The sequence below is a fragment of the Anomaloglossus baeobatrachus genome, chromosome 6 (assembly GCF_048569485.1).
Source record: "Anomaloglossus baeobatrachus isolate aAnoBae1 chromosome 6, aAnoBae1.hap1, whole genome shotgun sequence".
Lineage (NCBI taxonomy): Eukaryota > Metazoa > Chordata > Amphibia > Anura > Aromobatidae > Anomaloglossus > Anomaloglossus baeobatrachus.
The window spans coordinates 162,097,899-162,117,138 of record NC_134358.1 but is presented as its reverse complement, the minus strand read 5'-3'; the positions used below and the strand labels follow the sequence as shown (position 1 = coordinate 162,117,138).

The window sequence follows — 19,240 nt, the reverse complement described above, 5'->3', positions numbered from 1 at the left end:
CTAAAGCTTAACATGGACAAAACAGAGTTCATTGTCTTTCCTCCTCCTCACTCATCTCCTCCAACAAGCCTTTCCATCAAACTTGATGGTTGCTTACTCTCCCCAGTCTCACAAGCTCGTTGCCTTGGAGTAACCCTCACCTCATGCAGACTACAACTCAAAAATATCTCCCGGGTCCGTGCTTTCCTTAACCAAGAATCAGCAAAAACATTAGTGCATGCCCTTATCATCTCCCACCTCGACTACTGCAACCTCCTGCTCTCTGGCCTCCCTTCCAACACTCTTGCACCCCTCCAATCTATCCTAAACTCTGTGGCCCGCTTAATCCACCTCTCCCCCCGCTATTCCCTAGCCTCGCCACTCTGCCAATCCCTTCACTGGCTTCCCATCGCCCAACGACTCCAGTTCAAAACATTAACCATGACATACAAAGCCATCCACAACCTGTCTCCTCCTTACATCTGTGACCTAGTTTCCCGGTATCTACCTGCACGCAACCTCATATCCTCACAAGATCTCCTTCTCTACTCCTCTCTTATCTCCTCTTCCCACAATCGCGTACAAGATTTCTCCCATGCCTCCCCCATACTCTGGAACGCTCTACCTCAGCATATCAGACTCTCCCCTACCGTGGAAAGCTTCAAGAGGAACCTCAAGACCCACCTCTTCCAACAAGCCTACAACCTACAATAGCCCTCAGTCCAGTACACCACTGCGCAACCAGCTCTGTCCTCACCTATTGTACCATCACCCATGCCCTGTGAGCCCTCGCGGGCAGGGTCCTCTCTGCTCCTATACCAGTCTGTTTTGTACTGTTAATGATTGTTGTACGTACGTATACCCTCTTTCACTTGTAAAGCGCCATGGAATAAATGGCGCTATAATAATAAATAATAATAAATAATAACTACACTGGTACATGAATGTTTTTGAACCATTCAGAATTTTCCATATTGGTGCATATATTTTATCTAAAACCTCATCAGATAAAAGTAGATAACAAATCAAACAAATGAGCCCAAAATATTGGACTGACGTTTTTTTTTGTAAGGAAAATTATCCCAAATAACTTTTCTGTAAGAGGCACAAAATGTGCAAATGTATTTCTTTAGGCTAAGTTCACATGTCAGATACGTATGCTTCATGTGACCTAATACATCACAACTTTTAAAATATTAATCTAATACATTAGGGTATATTTTATCGTGCTGGCTGGAACATAATACACCCAGTGTAAGACTAAGTGATGTTTATGTCAGAGAGGTCTGATTATTGCCTTTTGATAACATATCACAGCAATGATGCCATCTCTTTAATGACATTGAACACTTTAGATCCTCTTCCAATTGTTATATGAACTTAGACTTATTTGTTCTGTCAGGGAGAGTTAAGGGCCCGTTACACGCTACAATTTATCTGACTATCGCATGTGCGACGCGACACGCCCAAATCGTATTTACAATTTGCCAGTATTGTATTTTATTTGCTGTTACACGTAACGATCTCAAAATCGATGCATCAGAGATCAACGATATATTGTTGGACCCAGGCGGTCGTTTAAATGTTGTTCGATGTTGGCAGGGTGTTAAACAGAGCAATTTGTCGGCTGGTTCCCCAAAACAAACATTTTTTTAAAAATGAACGACGTGTCAACGATCCACGATTTTCATCCTATTTGCGATCGTTAAGAGTCGCTCATAGGTGTCACACGCAACGACGTCGCAAACGATGACGGATGTGCGTCACGGAATCCATGACCCCGACGACATAACTCCCGATAAATCGATATGTGTAATGGGCCCTTTAGAGATAAGTTAGAGTAAATTGCAGAAATTATTTCTCCTCCAAATGGGTTATTTAAGCATATTTGTTCAAAGCATGAAAGTGGTAAAAAAGGGTTCTTGGGGGATTATTCTTTACAAAATGAAGAATTTGATATAACATATTCTTATTATTTGACCAAATATGTTTCAGACTGCTAGTTCCTTTCATCTTCCACCATTTAAATTCTCTTGATTGCAATCCCTGTGTGAGCATTGGATTATTAAATACAATAAAGCCAATCGAGGAAAGGGATTAGATAGTAAACTATAATGAAATCTAAGTTTCTCTACAAACATGCAAAGAGTTGTACAAAAGGAGCTATGCCCAACTCTCTTGAACTGGACTTCTTGACCATAAACCAGATAACAAATATGGTAATATGAGAGATGACCAACCCATCTAGGAGAACCTTTCTGAGAGACTATTACGGTTAATTAAGCTGCCTTAAGTAGATAGAGATAGTCCTCCCATCTTTCTACGACAGAACATATTACGTAACCAAATTCTAGGTTATTGAGCCTGCCAGATAGATTTTGAGATCATGGAATATGTATTATTAAACATTCTTATGGGGATAGCAATATATATATATAAGTCTCAGCAGAGAAACAATTTTTTATTGAGTGGATTCTACCCATCCAGGACAAAGATGTGGGAGACCACCTGGCTTGGTCAAACGTAGACCTTTGTATAAGTGGGCCATAATTCCACCTGAAAAAAGTGGACTTATTAGAAGTTAAGTTAAAGGGGTTGTCCGCTACTAGGACAATCCCTTCTGATTCCACATATATCCCCCAGGTAAAATAAAAAAAGACTAAAATAAGTAAGATAATGATTTCTCTTGGTGAAACCGTATTGTGAGATATTATGATCTTCTTGAGCGGGTGTATTTATAAATAGTGCTTCTGACTTATCTATATTTAATTTTAGTCTTGAGATTGTCTCAAATGTTTGAAGTAGACAGAAGCAAGGTAAAGATATTACAGGTCGAAAGATTGACATCAAAAGGTCATCTGCAAAGAGGCCCTTTATATTAAATATCCGGTTGTCTCATGCCTCTAAATATTTATAAAGATTTTGAAGGCGGCAACTTTAAGTATGCAGTTAGAGTATCATAAAGAAGTCTTAAGGCTGAACAAAAACTGTGGTTAAACCTATAATTGTTTAATATTTGAAACATATAAGGCCGTGAAATTGAGTCAAATGCTTTTGTATATCTAATGCTGACATCATTAGAGGCATCTTATTAATATTCGCTAACTGCATGATACTTAGGTTTCTTCTAATATTATCGGTGGCCTGTCTGGTGGGAATTAAACTAACTTGATCTAGGTGGATTAAATATGGAAGTAATTTATTAATTTGTTGTGCTAATACAGACATAAATATCTTACGGTCTACATTAAGAAGTGAAATAGGTGGATAGTTCTTTAGTAATAATGGATCTCTTTTGGGTTTGGGTATAACAGTTATATGGGCTATATAAAACTCTGGTGGCATCTGTTTACCTTGTAGTAATACATTGCTGTATGTTTTAACATGTGGAAGTAAGACTTGTAAATATTTCTTATACAGTGGGTATGGAAAGTATTCAAACCCCTTTAAATTTGTCACTCTTTGTTTCAGTGTAACCATTTGGTAAATTCGAAAAAGTTAATTGTTTTCTCATTCATGTACACTCTGCACCCCATCTTGATAGAAAAAAAAACAGAAATGTAGATTTTTGCAAATGTACTCAACAAGAAAAAATGAAATATCACATGGTCATAAGTATTGAAACTCTTTGCTCAGACACTCATATGTAAAGGTACCGTCACACATAATGAGATCGCTAGCAAAATCGCCGCTGAGTCACGGTTTCTGTGACGCAGTAGCGATTCCGTTAGCGATCTCGTTATGTGTGACATCTACCAGCGATCAGGCCCCTGCTGTGAGATCTCTAGTCATTGCAGAATGGTCCAGGCCATTTTCTTCAAAGGCGATGTCCTGCTGGGCAGGACACATCGCTGTGTTTGCACTGTGTGACAGGGTCACAGTGACTGCTGAGATCGTGATACAGGTCGCTACTGCGACCTGTATCGTTCCTGCATCGTTGGTAAGGTCTGACTGTTTGACATCTCACCAGCGACCTCCCAGCGACTTACCAGCAATCCCTATCAGGTCACATCGTTTTTCAGATCGCTGGTAAGTCGTTGTGTGTGACTGGGCCTTAAGTCACACGCTGTCCATTTCCTTGTGATCCTCCTTAAGATGGTTCTACTCCTTTATTGGAGTCCAGCTGTGTTTAATTAAACTGATAGGACTTGATTTGGAAAGGCACACACCTGTCTATATAAGACCTCACAGCTCACAGTGCATGTCAGACCAAATGAGAATCATGAGGTCAAAAGAACTGCCCAAGGAGCTCAGAGACAGAATTGTGGCAACGCTCAGATCTGGCTAAGGTTACAAAAGAATTTCTGTAGTACTCAAGGTTCATAAGAGCACAGTGGCCTCCATAATTCTTAAATGGAAGAACTTTGGGACCACGAGAACTGGCTTTCCCACCAAACTGAGTAATTGCGGGAGAAGAGCTTTGGTGAGAGAGGTAAAGAAGAAACCCATGGTCACTGTGGCTAAAGATACAGAGAATCAGTAGGGAGATGGAAGAAAGTTCCAAAAAGTCAACTATCACTGCAGCCTTCCACCAGTCAGGCCTTTATGGCAGAGTGGCCCGACGGAAGCCTCTCCTCAGTGCAAGACATATGAAAGCATGCATAGAGTTTGCAAAAAAACACATGAAGGATTCCCAGACTATGGGAAATAAGATTCTCTGGTCTGATGAGACGAAGATAATTGGTGAAAGTTCTAAGCGGTATGTGTGGAGAAAACCAGGCATTGCTCATCACCTGCCCAATACAATCTCAACAGTGAAACATGGTGGTGGCAACATCATGCTATGGGGGCATTTTTCAGCTGCAGGGACAGGACGACTGGTTGCAATTGAAGGAAAGATGAATGCAGCCAAGTACAGAGATATGAAAACCTCTTCCAGAGTGCTCTGGACCGCAGACTTGGCCAAAGGTTCAACTTCCAACAAGGCAATGACCCTAAGCACATAGCTAAAATAACAAAGGAGTGGCTTCAGAACAACTCTGACCATTCTTGACTGGCCCAGCCAGAGACCTGACCTAAACCCAATTGAGCATCTCTGGAGAGACCTGAAAATAGCGGTCCACCAACGTTCACCATCCAACCTGACGGAACTGGAGAGAATCTGCAAGGAAGAATGGCAGAGAATCCCCAAATCCACGTGTCAAAAACTTGTTGCATCATTCCCAAGAAGACTCATGGCTGTACTAGCTTAAAAGGGTGCTTCTACTCCTCTTGGTATCTTAATTTTGTTATTTTGTATTCTCATATTGTCTGTACATGTCTCCTCTGAGTTGTAAAGTGCTGCGGAACATGTTGGCACTATAGAAATAAAACTTATTATTATTATTATTATTATTATTATTATTATTATTATTACTCAATACAGAGCAAAGGGTCTGAATACTTATGACCATGTGATATTTAAATTTTTCTTGTTTAATAAATTTGCAACAATTTCTACATTTCGTTTTTTTCTGTCAAGATGGGGGGCAGAGTGTACATTAATGACAAAAAATGAACTTTTTTGAATTTACCAAATGGTGCAATGAAATAAAGTAAAAAATGTAAAGGGGTCTGAATACTTTCCGTACAAACAGTAATAAATAGCTGTGAGACCATCTGGCCCTGGAGTATTCCCATCTTTGAGATGCTTAATTACCAATAAAATCTCTTCTTCAGTAACACCTGCTAGAGTATTTATTTTATCGATACGAGAATTCTGTAAGAAAGACTGTATAAGGTCTGTTGGTGTGGACTTCGGGTTTGAAAAGAGTTGCTGATAGGATGAATGGAAAAAGGAAAACATTTTATCTGGATGTCATGTGGTATTACCTGTAGAGTCCTTTATTGCAAAGACTGAGTTCAATGTCTCCCTTTGTTTGAGTTTCCGACCTAGCATCCTGTTAAATTTGTTAGCATATTCATAGTAAGTTGCTTGTGTCCATTTTAAGGCCTTCTCCAACCTAGTGATTAAAGGGAACCTGTCAGCAGAAATGTCCCCTAAAACCTAACAGATTCCCCCTCTGCAGCTCCTGGGCTGCATTCTATAAAGGTCCCTGTTATGATTGTGCCCACTTTCTGACCGAAAAAAAGTGTTTATAAAGTTGTACCTTTTTGGCTTCTGATTCTGTAAATCCGTCACGGGGGCGGGCTGCCTGATGGCCGTTATTCTGCCCCCTGTTCCTGTATGCCGCCCCTATCGCTGATTTCAATACTTCTGGACGCCGCCCACTGCTCCAGCCATCCCCGCGCATGCCCAGTGCCCATCTCTCGGGGATGAGCACTGTGCCCAGCGTCACCGCTGGTGACGTGCACGCAGGGTTAAGATTATGGGCGGTGCTGTGATGTTTATTCCTAAGCAACCGCCCATAATCGCGGGACCGCGCTTTCCCCCTCGGCCTGCTTCTTTCTGCGCAAGCGCGCTGCTGCTGACCTCACTTCGCCTCCTTCCCATCTTGCCCCGAGGCAGGAAATAGATGGGAAGAGCGCGGAGCAGTGACTACACCGAAAGCGCGGTCCCGCGATTATGGGCGGTTGCTTAGGAATAAACATCACAGCACCGCCCATAATCTTAACCCTGCGTGCACGTCACCAGCGGTGACGCTGGGCACAGTGCTCATCCCCGAGAGATGGGCACTGGGCATGCGCGGGGATGGCTGGAGCAGTGGGCGGCGTCCAGAAGTATTGAAATCAGCGATGGGGGCGGCATACAGGACCAGGGGGCAGAATAATGGCCATCAGGCAGCCCGCCCCCGTGACGGATTTACAGAATCAGAAGCCAAAAAGGTACAACTTTATAAACACTTTTTTTCGGTCAGAAAGTGGGCACAATCATAACAGGGACCTTTATAGAATGCAGCCCAGGAGCTGCAGAGGGGGAATCTGTTAGGTTTTAGGGGACATTTCTGCTGACAGGTTCCCTTTAAGATAGCATTTACCATATATACTCGAGTATAAGCAGACTTTTGCAGCACATTTTTTTGCAGAGAAAGCCCCCTTCTGCTTATACTCATGTATACTCAAATAATTATTCTCACCTATCCTCCGTTCCCTCGGTGTCTTTTAGTAATATCCTCATATTGGTCCCCTTATTGTCCCCTATTATGACGTTGTTCACATACAAACACAAAAAAATCTTTTTACCTGTCGTCCATTTCCTCTATGTCCTCTTACCTTCTTCTTGAGGACCGCAGGCACATAGACCCATCAACGATCTCGGCCGGTGCAGGGGTCGCCACTGTCGTCAGAGTTTTGCTTCAGTTGAATTATATGCGGTGACGCAAATCATTCGACTGAAGTAAATAAAGCGCTGATGGCAGCGGTGGCCAAGATCATCGAGGAGTCTATGTGCCTGTGGTCTGCAAGAAACAGGTAAGACGGCACGGAGGTAATGGAGGACAGGTGAAAAGATTTTTTTGTGTTTGTATGTGAACAACGTCATAATAGGGGATAAAAGGGGACCAATATAAGGATATTACTAAAGGACCTACCCAGGTCACAGAAACTAATATGCTAGCAGGATGCAGCAGATCCCTTTGATAAAGGGGGAGGCAACACAGGTGCAAAATACTGATGAGACAACCTTACAACCTACCAATTCATGGAGGGGTGACTGCCTAGTATTAGAATTGCACACGGATAACGCTGGTGTCAGGTGCTGGTCACACAATGTAGTGCACAGTGTTTGGTTTACATCCTAGTGACACCCATACTATTAGATCAGGCAGGCTGCCCAGCACTATACAAGTGCACCCCACCAGACACTCTAGTTTACAAGGCCAACATAGAAGAGCTTGGCTGCATTCTGCATGAAAATAAATATAAAGTGTAAACATTTTTTATATAATAAATATATGAGGTACTAGTCAATATTTAGCCAAAATACGCAACCTGCCTAATCTAATAGTAGGGAGTCACTAATAGGCTGTAAGCCAGACACTGTGCACCATGTGTGTAACCAGCGCTCTATGCAAGCATTTTACGGGTGCAATTCTAATGCTAACCAGTCACCCCTCCATGAATTGGTAGGTTGTAAGGTTGTCTCATCAGTATTTTGCACTTGTGCTGTCTCCACGTTTATCACGGGGGATGGGTAGGTAAATACTGTTGCTTTTCTTTTGTTGTGGTAATTGTGTTGGATTTTGGGGGGAAAATTTAATTTCTGTTTTCTGTGGTTTTTGCTTTCAATTCTGTCTGCAGTTTGCTAAAGATCATCTGGAGAAGCCAGTAGGCAATGATTTGTAGACAGTTGAGACCAAAATAGAGCTTTTTGGTTTAAAAGAGAAGTGTTATTTTTGGAGATGTCAGTGTAGGTGGACGGCCATGCCTTGATAGGTTTGCAGTTGTGCCGTAATCCTTCAATTTTTGGATGATTGAACAATGCTAAGTGAGCTGTTCAGAGTGTAAGCTATTTTATTTTTATAACCTAACCCTGCTTTACTCTTTCCACAACTTTGTTCTCTGACCTATCTGTTGTATTCCTTGGTTTTCATGCTGAATTTTGATCCTTAATGTTCTTAAACTGTAGTCACACTGAGAATAAATTACAGGTGTATTTAATTAACTAATTAGGCAACTTCTGGAGGCAATTGGCCACTCACAATTTTATTTAGGCGTATCAGGCCACAGGGGGCTGAATACAAATGCACATTATAATTTATGTGTTTAAAATATGTAGAAAACTGTGTATCCTTTCTTTACACTTCACAAATACCGTATTTTTTGGATTATAAGAAGCACTTTTCCTCCCAAAAAGTTGGGAGGGGTGCGTCTTATAATCTGAATGTAGATTACTGGGGGTGTGAGAGCGGGTAGAGAATGGTGACAGGAGGCAAGGGCGAGCAGTGGCGATGCTGTGGGCTGTGTGATGCGGGCGCTGTGCTGCTGCTAGGCTGTGCAGCAGGTGCTGCTCTGTGCAGTGCTCTGTGCGGCGGGCAGCGCTGCTCTGTGCGGTACTGCTTTGTGCAGAGGGCAGTGCTGCTTGGCTCAAGATCTTCTCTGCACATACGCCGCCTCCGGCCCACTGATGTCCCAGCAATGGACTTAAGGTGGCGCATGTGCGCAGATGAGATCTCGGCTTGTCATTGAGCCGATAACTCAATTTGCACATGCACCGACTCTTGGCGCTATTTCTTTGAAGCCTGAACTGCTTATAGTTCCTGTCTGTTTTCTCAGTCTCACAGCACCACCGAGCATCTGGGACATCCGCACCGGCCGCAGCATCGCCCTGCTCCACGATTGCTGCCGCTCCCACCCAGTAAGACAACACCGTATTAGAAGATGGACCCCATTTTTTTTTCCGATGCATCTTAGGCCCGTTTCACACGTCAGTGAAAAACAGTGACGTTTTTCACTGGCGTGTAAAACACGCACATGTCCCTGCGTGTGCCGTGATTCACGGCACACATGGGTTGTCTAAGTGCAATCCGGGCTCCGCTCTCCGTGGCCCGTGATTGCACTTAGAAAACAACTCACCTGCGCCCGCTCCCGCTGTCCATGGTGCTGAATCCTCCCACGATGCAGCATCCGGCCCGCGGTGACCCCTGCAGCAGCTGCTTCCGGGTCGGCTGTGTCGCGCATAATGAATATGCGCGACAGTAATCAGCCGGCTTAGAAGCAGCAGGGAGAACGGGCTGCAGAGAGCGCGCCTGAAGCTGGGTGAGTTAAAATGTTTATTATTTAAATGCACGTTTTTTTCTGGCACGTGTTTCACGGACCACACCACTGCGTGGTCCGTGGAACATCAGTGATGCCAGAAAAAAATGGACATGTCTCCGTGCAGCAATCACGCACACGCGGGTACGCTGCACGGAGACACGTGCAGTGATACATCACTGACGTGTGAGCAGACCCATTCATTATAATGGGTCTGCGTATGTCAGTGATTCTGGTATGTTTAAAAAAAAGCACAAACGTACCAGAATCACTGACGTGTGAAAGGGGCCTTATAAAACGAAAAATACGGTACTTGCTACTTTGTGTTGGTATTACACATGAAGTCCCAAAAAAATACATTTAAGTTTGTGGGTGTAATGTGAAAAAATGTGCAAAAAGTCACAGAGTATGAATAGTTTTTTAAGGCACTTTATCTCATAGCAGTCACTGTCAGACTCACTAGCATATTACACCATCTAGATTGTGTAAAGTATCTCATAATTAAAGTAATATTTTTACTAACACAATGTTAGAATCATCTTAAAGGTGGACTAAGGGGCACTTTGCACACTGCGACATCGCAGGTGCGATGTCGGTGGGGTCAAATTGAAAATGACGCACTTCCGGCATCGCATGCGACATCGCAGTGTGTAAAGGCTGGATGATACGATTAACGAGCGCAAAAGCGTCGTAATCGTATCATCGGTACAGCGTCGGCGTAATCCATGATTACGCTGACGCGACGGTCCGATGTTGTTCCTCGCTCCTGCGGCTGCACACATCGCTGTGTGTGAAGTCGCAGGAGCGAGGAACGTCTCCTACCGGCCTCACTGCGGCTTCCGTAGGATATGCGGAAGGAAGGAGGTGGGCAGGATGTTGACATCCTGCTCATCTCCGCCCCTCCGCTCTGATTGGCCGCCTGCCGTGTGACGTCGCAGTGACGCCGCACGACCCGCCCCCTTAACAAGGAGGCGGGTCGCCGGCCACAGGGACGTCGCACGGCAGGTGAGTGTGTGTGTGAAGCTGGCGTAGCGATAACTTTCGCTACGCCAGCTATCACCACATATCGCTGCTGCGACGGGGGCGGGCACTATCGCACTCGGCATCGCAGCATCGGCCTGCGATGTCGTAGTGTGCAAAGTGCCCCTAAGGGTACCGTCACACTTTAGCGACGCTCCAGCAATCCCACCAGCGATCTGACCTGGTCAGGATCGATGCTGTGTCGCTACATGGTCGCTGGTCAGTTGTCAATCAGGCAGATCTTACCAGCGACCAGTGACCATCCCCCAGCCAGCAGCGACGTGTGGAAGCGATGCTGCGCTTGGCAACTAAGGTAAATATCGGGTAACCAAGTGCTTGGTTACCCGATATTTACCTTGGTTACCAGCGCACACCGCTTAGCGCTGGCTCCCTGCACTCCTATCCAGAGTACACATCGGATTAATAAGCAAACCGCTTTGCTTATTTACCCGATGTGTACTCCGGCTACTTGTGCAGGGAGCAGGGAGCCGGCACTGGCAGCCTGAGAGCGGCGGACGCTAGTAACCAAGGTAAATAACGGGTAACCAAGCAAAGCGCTTCGCTTGGTTAACCGATATTTACCTTGGTTACAGCTTACCGCAGGCTGCCAGACACCGGCTCCTGCTCCCTGCACATTCATATCGTTGCTCTCTCGCTGTCACACACAGCGATGTGTGCTTCACAGCGGGAGTGCAACGTCCAAAAAATGAACCAGCACTGTGTGTAACGAGCAGCGATTTCACAGCAGGGGCCAGATCGCTGCTCAGTGTCACACACAGCGAGATCGCTAATGAGGTCACTGGTGCGTCACAAAAACCGTGACTCAGCAGCTATCTTGCTAGCGATCTTGCTATGTGCGAAGTACCCCTAAATCTACTGTGTAAGTCACTCAGCTTTATTAGAATAGTCCACGTTACATGAAAATATATTTACAAGGTTCTTAAAATTATCCATGAACAGGAAAATGAACATGACTTTTCAGTTTATATATTATCATATACAGTGCTTACAAGTAGTATTCAACCCCCTGCAGATTTAGCAGGTTTGATAAGATGCAAATAAGTTAGAGCCTGCAAACTTCAAACAAGAGCAGGATTTATTAACAGATGCATAAATCTTACAAACCAACAAGTTATGTTGCTCAGTTAAATTTTAATAAATTTTCAACATAAAAGTGTGGGTCAATTATTATTCAACCCCTAGGTTTAATATTTTGTGGAATAACCCTTGTTTGCAATTACAGCTAATAATCGTCTTTTATAAGACCTGATCAGGCCGGCACAGGTCTCTGGAGTTATCTTGGCCCACTCCTCCATGCAGATCTTCTCCAAGTTATCTAGGTTCTTTGAGTGTCTCACGTGGACTTTAATCTTGAGCTCCTTCCACAAGTTTTCAATTGGGTTAAGGTCAGGAGACTGACTAGGCCACTGCAACACCTTGATTTTTTCCCTCTTGAACCAGGCCTTGGTTTTCTTGGCTGTGTGCTTTGGGTCGTTGTCTTGTTGGAAGATGAAATGACGACCCATCTTAAGATCTTTGATGGAGGAGCGCAGGTTCTTGGCCAAAATCTCCAGGTAGGCCGTGCTATCCATCTTCCCATGGATGCGGACCAGATGGCCAGGCCTCTTGGCTGAGAAACAGCCCCACAGCATGATGCTGCCACCACCATGCTTGACTGTAGGGATGGTATTCTTGGGGTCGTATGCAGTGCCATCCAGTCTCTAAACGTCACGTGTGTGGTTGCCACCAAAGATCTCGATCTTGGTCTCATCAGACCAGAGAACCTTGAACCAGTCTGTCTCAGAGTCCTCCAAGTGATCATGAGCAAACTGTAGACGAGCCTTGACATGACGCTTTGAAAGTAAAAGTACCTTACGGGCTTGTCTGGAACGGAAACCATTGCGGTGGAGTACGTTACTTATGGTATTGACTGAAACCAATGTCCCCACTGCCATGAGATCTTCCCGGAGCTCCTTCCTTGTTGTCCTTGGGTTAGCCTTGACTCTTCGGACAAGCCTGGCCTCGGCACGGGTGGAAACTTTCAAAGGCTGTCCAGGCCGTGGAAGGCTAACAGTAGTTCCATAAGCCTTCCACTTCTGGATAATGCTCCCAACAGTGGTGACAGGTAGGCCCAACTCCTTGGAAAGGGTTTTGTACCCCTTGCCAGCCTTGTGACCCTCCACGATCTTGTCTCTGATGGCCTTGGAATGCTCCTTTGTCTTTCCCATGTTGACCAAGTATGAGTGCTGTTCACAAGTTTGGGGAGGGTCTTAATTAGTCAGAAAAGGCTGGAAAAAGAGATAATTAATCCAAACATGTGAAGCTCATTGTTCTTTGTGCCTGAAATACTTCTTAATACTTTAGGGGAACCAAACAGAATTCTGGTGGTTTGAGGGGTTGAATAATAAATGACCCTCTGAATAAACTTGTCACAATTTAAAAAAAAAAAAGAAATAACATTCTTTTTTGCTGCAGTGCATTTCACACTTCCAGGCTGATCTACAGTCCAAATGTCACAATGCCAAGTTAATTCCGAATGTGTAAACCTGCTAAATCTGCAGGGGGTTGAATACTACTTGTAGGCACTGTACATTATACCAGCTAGATCATGTTCACAACTGTGCTAGTAGTGATGAAGAACACTCACGTTCACATTGATTGGCAGTGTCCACAGTGGCTGGACGCCAAGGCTTCTGATTATACCCTGGGCAGCAGTGGTCACATATTTCTCCGCACGTGTTATGTTGGCAGGTACATCGATACCTTCACAAAAAATATAAAACAAATTAATAGCTGAACGGTATGTTTTGTTAATGGACGACTAATCCCCATAGCAGGATATTTCCATGTTTATTGTAGTAATAATTAATTTTATTTAAGTTCTGCCTGGTAAACAGAAGATTACAGAGCAGCATTTATAGCAATGTGGTCGCTGGATTTCAATATTATTCTCAATTACTGACTGCTCTTTCATAAATGTCCTAGTAAATCATTAAAGAAGCTCTGAACGCTGTCATTAGAAATCACATGATGAATATCAACAAGTATAATGATTTTTGCACAAAAATGCTGCCTAAAATACTAGAGATGTCACTGTATGTAATAAGGGATGTAAAGCGGTAGCTACCTATTCAGTATTATTGTAAAATAATTGCTAGTAATGCAATTACCTAAAGGGGGCTTTACACGCTACGACATCGCTAATGTGAAGTCGTTGGGGTCACGGAATTGGTGACGCACATCCGGCCGCATTAGCAATGCCGTTGCGTATGACACCTATGAGCGATTTTGCATCGTTGCAAAAACGTGCAAAATCGCTCATCGGTGACATGGGGGTCCATTCTCAAAAATTGTTACTGCAGCAGTAACGAAGTTGTTCCTCGTTCCTGCGGCAGCACACATCGCTTCCTGTGACACCGCAGGAACGAGGAAGCTCCCCTTACCTGCCTCCCGGCCGCAATGCGGAAGGAAGGAAGGAGGTGGGCAGGATGTTACGTCCCGCTCATCTCTGCCCCTCCGCTTCTATTGGGCGGCCGCTCAGTGACGCAGCTGTGACGTCGCTGTGATGCTGAACGAACCGCCCCCTTAGAAAGGAGGCGGTTCGCCGGTCACAGCGACGTCGCCGGACAGGTAAGTAGTGTGACGGGTCCGGGCGATGTTGTGCAGCACGGGCAGCGATTTGCCCGTGTCGCACAACAGATGGGGGCGGGTACCCACGCTAGCGATATCGGTACTGATATCGCAGCGTGTAAAGCGGCCTTAAGGGTGACAGTTTTGTGGCTGAATACATCTAAATGAGGTTGTTTTTGCATTCTGCATGTGCATGGAGGTCTGAAACCCATATTTAGGCCCCATTGACTTGTATGGTTTTCATGTACATGTTTTACCTGTATTTTTAATGTGTAGAACATGTACCCATTATAATCTATGGAGATATTTATGTGTCTGGAAAGTTTTTGTGGACCGTGTGTTCGCAAAAAAAAAAAAATCAGAGACATATCCCATATCACCCCAAACATCTAAATTATCCATTGAAATCTTTGTTTGCACACAAGGATCCAACAATCGTGAAGTTCTAAGCAAAGTCAGGCACTTTCAGGAGATATTAGTGTATTGAGCAAGGCGGCGACTACTAGTCAGATTCTGGCCAGGGGTATGCATACTACATAATTGCAATCAATCAACCACCGCTCTCACCTAAGAATCCAGCGAATCCTTGCAGGGTTCAGTGAGTGCGTTGAGGATTTAGAAGTCTACAGCTATATACAATGACTGCAGACTTATCATTGTAGACCAGACAAACCCTTAAATTTTGAACATCAACTGTTACTTACAGGTTCTGGTTGCCAAAACTCCATACACTGCAAACATTAGCGTGACCATGGCATACGCAGCGACCTCCAATGCTTACATCCTTAATACTATAGTAATACTAGAAAGATAAATTATATTAGCTGTTACTCAAAAATATACTCTATTTAACAAATAAATACTAAAGTGTGACATATATATACTGTATATACAGTGTGTCCACCCATATCCTGTCCACCGCCATTACCATGAGAACGGCGGCAGCTATAAGCATAGAAGTGGTGTCTAGGTATAGTAAAGTAGCCATGCGCTACGCAATGAAACCACCTATAGCGCCACCTGGAGGAAAACAACGGAGTTAGCATTTTTTCTCGAAAACGGAACAAGATAGAGAAAAAAAGTGAATTACAAAGTCGTAGGGCATCATCAATTGAATACGAATCAACACCTTGCATACAGAAATGCTATGATAAGAACGTGTAAAACTCACAAGGCTGCGGACGGGAAGCGATACCTCATGGAGACCTTCCTACAAGTCATTGGGTATGGTGGCTGTGTGGAGTGGCCTCCACGCTCACCTGACCTGACCCCATTGTACTTCTTTCTGTGAGGTCACATCAAACAGCAGGTGTATGCGACCCCTCCACCAACATTGCAGGACCTACGACGACGTATCACAGATGCTTGTGCAAATGTGTCACCTACCATATTGTACAACGTGCAGCAAGATACAGTATGCTGTCCAGAGTCCAGATGTGCATTGCAGCTGACGGAAGCCACTTTGAGCATCAAAGTTAAATGAGCGCCATATGCGTGACCCGCATTTAATGTTTTGGTGGGGTCATGGGTTTCATATCATAGCAGTTTTATATGCAAGGTGTCAATTCGTATTGAATTGATGATGCCCTACAATTTTTTAATTCACTTTTTTTCTCTATCTCGTTCTGTTTTCAATGATAAAAATGCTAATTCCGTTGTTTTCCACCAGGTGGCGCTATAGGTGGTTTCATTGCCAAGCGCATGGCTACTTTACTATACCTAGACACCACTTCTATGCCTATAGCTGCCGCCGTTCTCAAGTTAATGGCGGTAGACAGGATATGGGTGGACACACTGTATATCTATCTATCTATCTATCTATCTATCTATCTATATATATATATATATATATATATATACACATACATACACATACATATTACACTAGTATATGTTACTTATTTCTATGTATTTTATCATATTATACCAATAGAAATCATGTCCTTTGGAAATTGAAAAATGGGAGTACATGCCCATGATCAGGACACGCTGTATTCTAGATACAGCGTGTCTCCTCTTGCGGGGACCCGAGAGCTCTCCGCAGAACTATGCAGTGTCTGTGTTCACAATCAAGTTTCTGGGCGCAGTGGATTCTAGCTATGTTCCTGGCCAAGAAAACTCTCGACCCCGAAGGCATAAATTGATGTTTCACCTTGAAAGCCGAGCCACAGATCAGTTTACGCTGTGGAAATAAGAAGCACAGTGGGCATGGGATTTCTATACATTCCATCCACTGTGCTTGTACTGTACAATTCAGCAGTTTGGATGCAGGGAAAACATGCTGGGTACAAAACGCTAAGGACAGTGATCATATGCACGTACCCAAATGTTTTCAAAGAGTTTATGGATAAGAAAATATTAGAATAAAACATGATTGCTTTATCAACATTTAATATATGGTGCTGCCTGCATATCTGCACCCAGCCTATGCATATAGCAGCCTTAGGATACATAATCACAATGAGTTTTTACCACGTTTTTGATGTTGCGTTTTACAGTTCAAGCAAAGTGATTAATAGAAATCTGATGTCCACTTTGTGTAATTTCATCTGAAGTGCGTTTTTCCAAGTCGCATCATGGAAATTTCTCTTATGGGTACACTGAGTTTTCTGTGCAGAATTTCCCCACACACTTGCATTAGAAGCAGAAAATCCGCAGGTATAAAATAGCCCATGCGTTTTTACTGCATTTCCTAGGCCTAAACATATCCAAAACACATGTAATCCGCACCTAAGAAGGTCAATACCAGGCAGCTTTATTTAAAGCATAATACACCAAACAGAGACAAAAAAATGTGTCATCAAAAACGCAATAAAAATGCAGTGTCAAAAACACACAAAAAACGCAATGAAAAAAGTTACAAAAGGTGCAGAAATTCTGTAATGTCAAAAGCTCAACAAATACTGATCTTGGGAATGTAGACTAACTAGCTTCACTTAAATCCCAACACAATCTACTGCAGCTGTTTTATACCGCCAATAAAGTGCCTATTAACATACCGCACTCCTGTGTGCAGGTATTCCTTATCACCTGCACACATTAAAGGGAACCTATGATAAAGAAGCAGTGGATCAGTTGAGCCGACGCTTGTGACCAATAAAAATTATACCTTTTCTTTTCAGATCTGATACACCATATACAAATCAGGCAAGAAATGTACAAGGGATGGGTCACTGGAAGAGGCGGTCTGGGAATGTGGATGCGCCCTCAATGTACTCCTAGCCTTGGCGTCTCTGATTACATTTCTCTTGACTGGCATAGTGGATGTATCATTTTTAATCCTAACTCAACAATACTACTACTTCAATATTTAAAACCTACAGACAGGATCCCTTTAAAGAGCCATCAGCAGCAATCAGTAGACAACCGATGAGAAGGGAACCTCATATTGACCGAAATGGCCAGTCTATGTGTTCTCAGTACTTGCTGAGCAGTAATCTGAGTGTTTCACTTTTCTGGACTACTAAAAGCCTCCTGCATCCAAAAATAATATTATTACTCCACAGTTTACAACCCCCTTCATTGGCCTCTACTCGTGATTTAGGGAAAACAAGCTGAAATGTCACATCCTGGCTGAAAGTGGGTTACTAGCAGAAAGGTAGTAGAATTACCTTCTAGGAAGTTTTATAAACTATGAAAACACTGAGCAATCAATGAAAGAAATATATGACACGCACTGGTGGACACAGACAGAAAAGGGCCCTGTGCAATAACAATATATGGGCCCTTTGTAGTCAAATAGCTCATGAAAATGCCCAATCCCGTCTTCTTTTAGCAGTGGAAATTGCCCCCTGATCTCTTGGGCCCCTGAGCGGCTGTACGGGTTGCACCAATGATATGTCCTCCCCTGATGACAACACGGTCATGATATTAGACATTATTATTTTTCTGTCTTTAATTCCTTTATGTGGAACTTTGGTTAGAATATAGGTGTGATTTTACCAAGTGTTTTTTAAAGGTATGTCACATACATCATACACACGGTAGAGGCAAACAAAATCTCTCCAATGGCACTTACCCTTCGTGTTACTGTTTGATCTTTTTCTGCCTTTGATATTAGATGACCAAGAAGAGTGTTTGTTCTGAGGAAGCGCAGACGAATGTTTGTAGCTTTTGTAAATTCTCTTAGTATAGGAGAGTCCATGAAATGCTTAGCACCAGGCCGTCCGCTTACCAGCCTCACGACCACCTGAAACACACAACATAAATCAATAGTTTATGAAAACATAATTTATAAACCTTTTAGGCCACACATTGAGTATTTGGTTAAGGGGGCTTTACACGCTACGATATCGTTAATGTTTTATCGTCGGGGTCAAGTTGTTAGTGACGCACATCCGGCGTCATTAACGATATCGCAGCGCGTGACACTTACCAGCGACCTTAAGCGACCTCAAAAATGGTGAAAATCGTTCACCATAGAGAGGTCGTCCCAAAACCAAAAATTGGTAATGGTTGATTATCGATGTTGTTCGTCGCTCCTGCGGCAGCACACATCACTGTGTGTGACACCGCAGGAGCGAGGAACGTCTCCTTACCTGCCGCCGGCCGCAATGAGGAAGGAAGGAGGTGGGCCAGATGTTACGTCCCGCTCATCTCCACCCCTCCGCTTTGATTGGCCGGCCGCTTAGTGACGTCGCCGTGATGCCGAACGTCCCTCCCCCTTGAGGGAGGGATTGTTCGGCAGTCACAGTGACGCCACCGACCAGGTAAGTATGTGTGACGCTGCCGTAGCGATAATGTTCGCTGCGGCAGCGATCACACGAAATCGCATGCACGACGGGGGTGGGTGCTTTTGCGTACGATATCGCTAGCAATTGCTAATAATTAATTTTCCCCCTAAAAAAAGTATATTTATTGCCTCTTATTAGAGCTATTACCCCTCCATGTATAAATATGTAGCTTCCCTATCTGGAGGCTTCACATAGTTTTCAAGGTTAGTAATGTTCGTTAGGGCATGAAATGGCTGTGAGGATTC

The 19,240-nt window shown here is 43.8% G+C and overlaps 1 protein-coding gene across 1 annotated transcript in view; it reads right to left on the bottom strand.

Annotated features, from left to right (window-relative positions):
- Nucleotides 1-18,447, bottom strand: part of LAMA3 (laminin subunit alpha 3) — a 291,632-nt gene extending 273,185 nt beyond the window's left edge. Inside the window, exons 1-3 of the mRNA XM_075353342.1 lie at nucleotides 18,281-18,447; nucleotides 14,967-15,064; nucleotides 13,280-13,395 (exon numbers count right to left, since the gene is read on the bottom strand). Coding sequence (XP_075209457.1) covers nucleotides 13,280-13,395; nucleotides 14,967-15,064; nucleotides 18,281-18,406 — 340 coding nt within the window. The 5' untranslated portion in view covers nucleotides 18,407-18,447. The remainder of the gene's footprint in view (nucleotides 1-13,279; nucleotides 13,396-14,966; nucleotides 15,065-18,280) is intronic.
- Nucleotides 18,448-19,240: the final 793 nt, after the last annotated feature.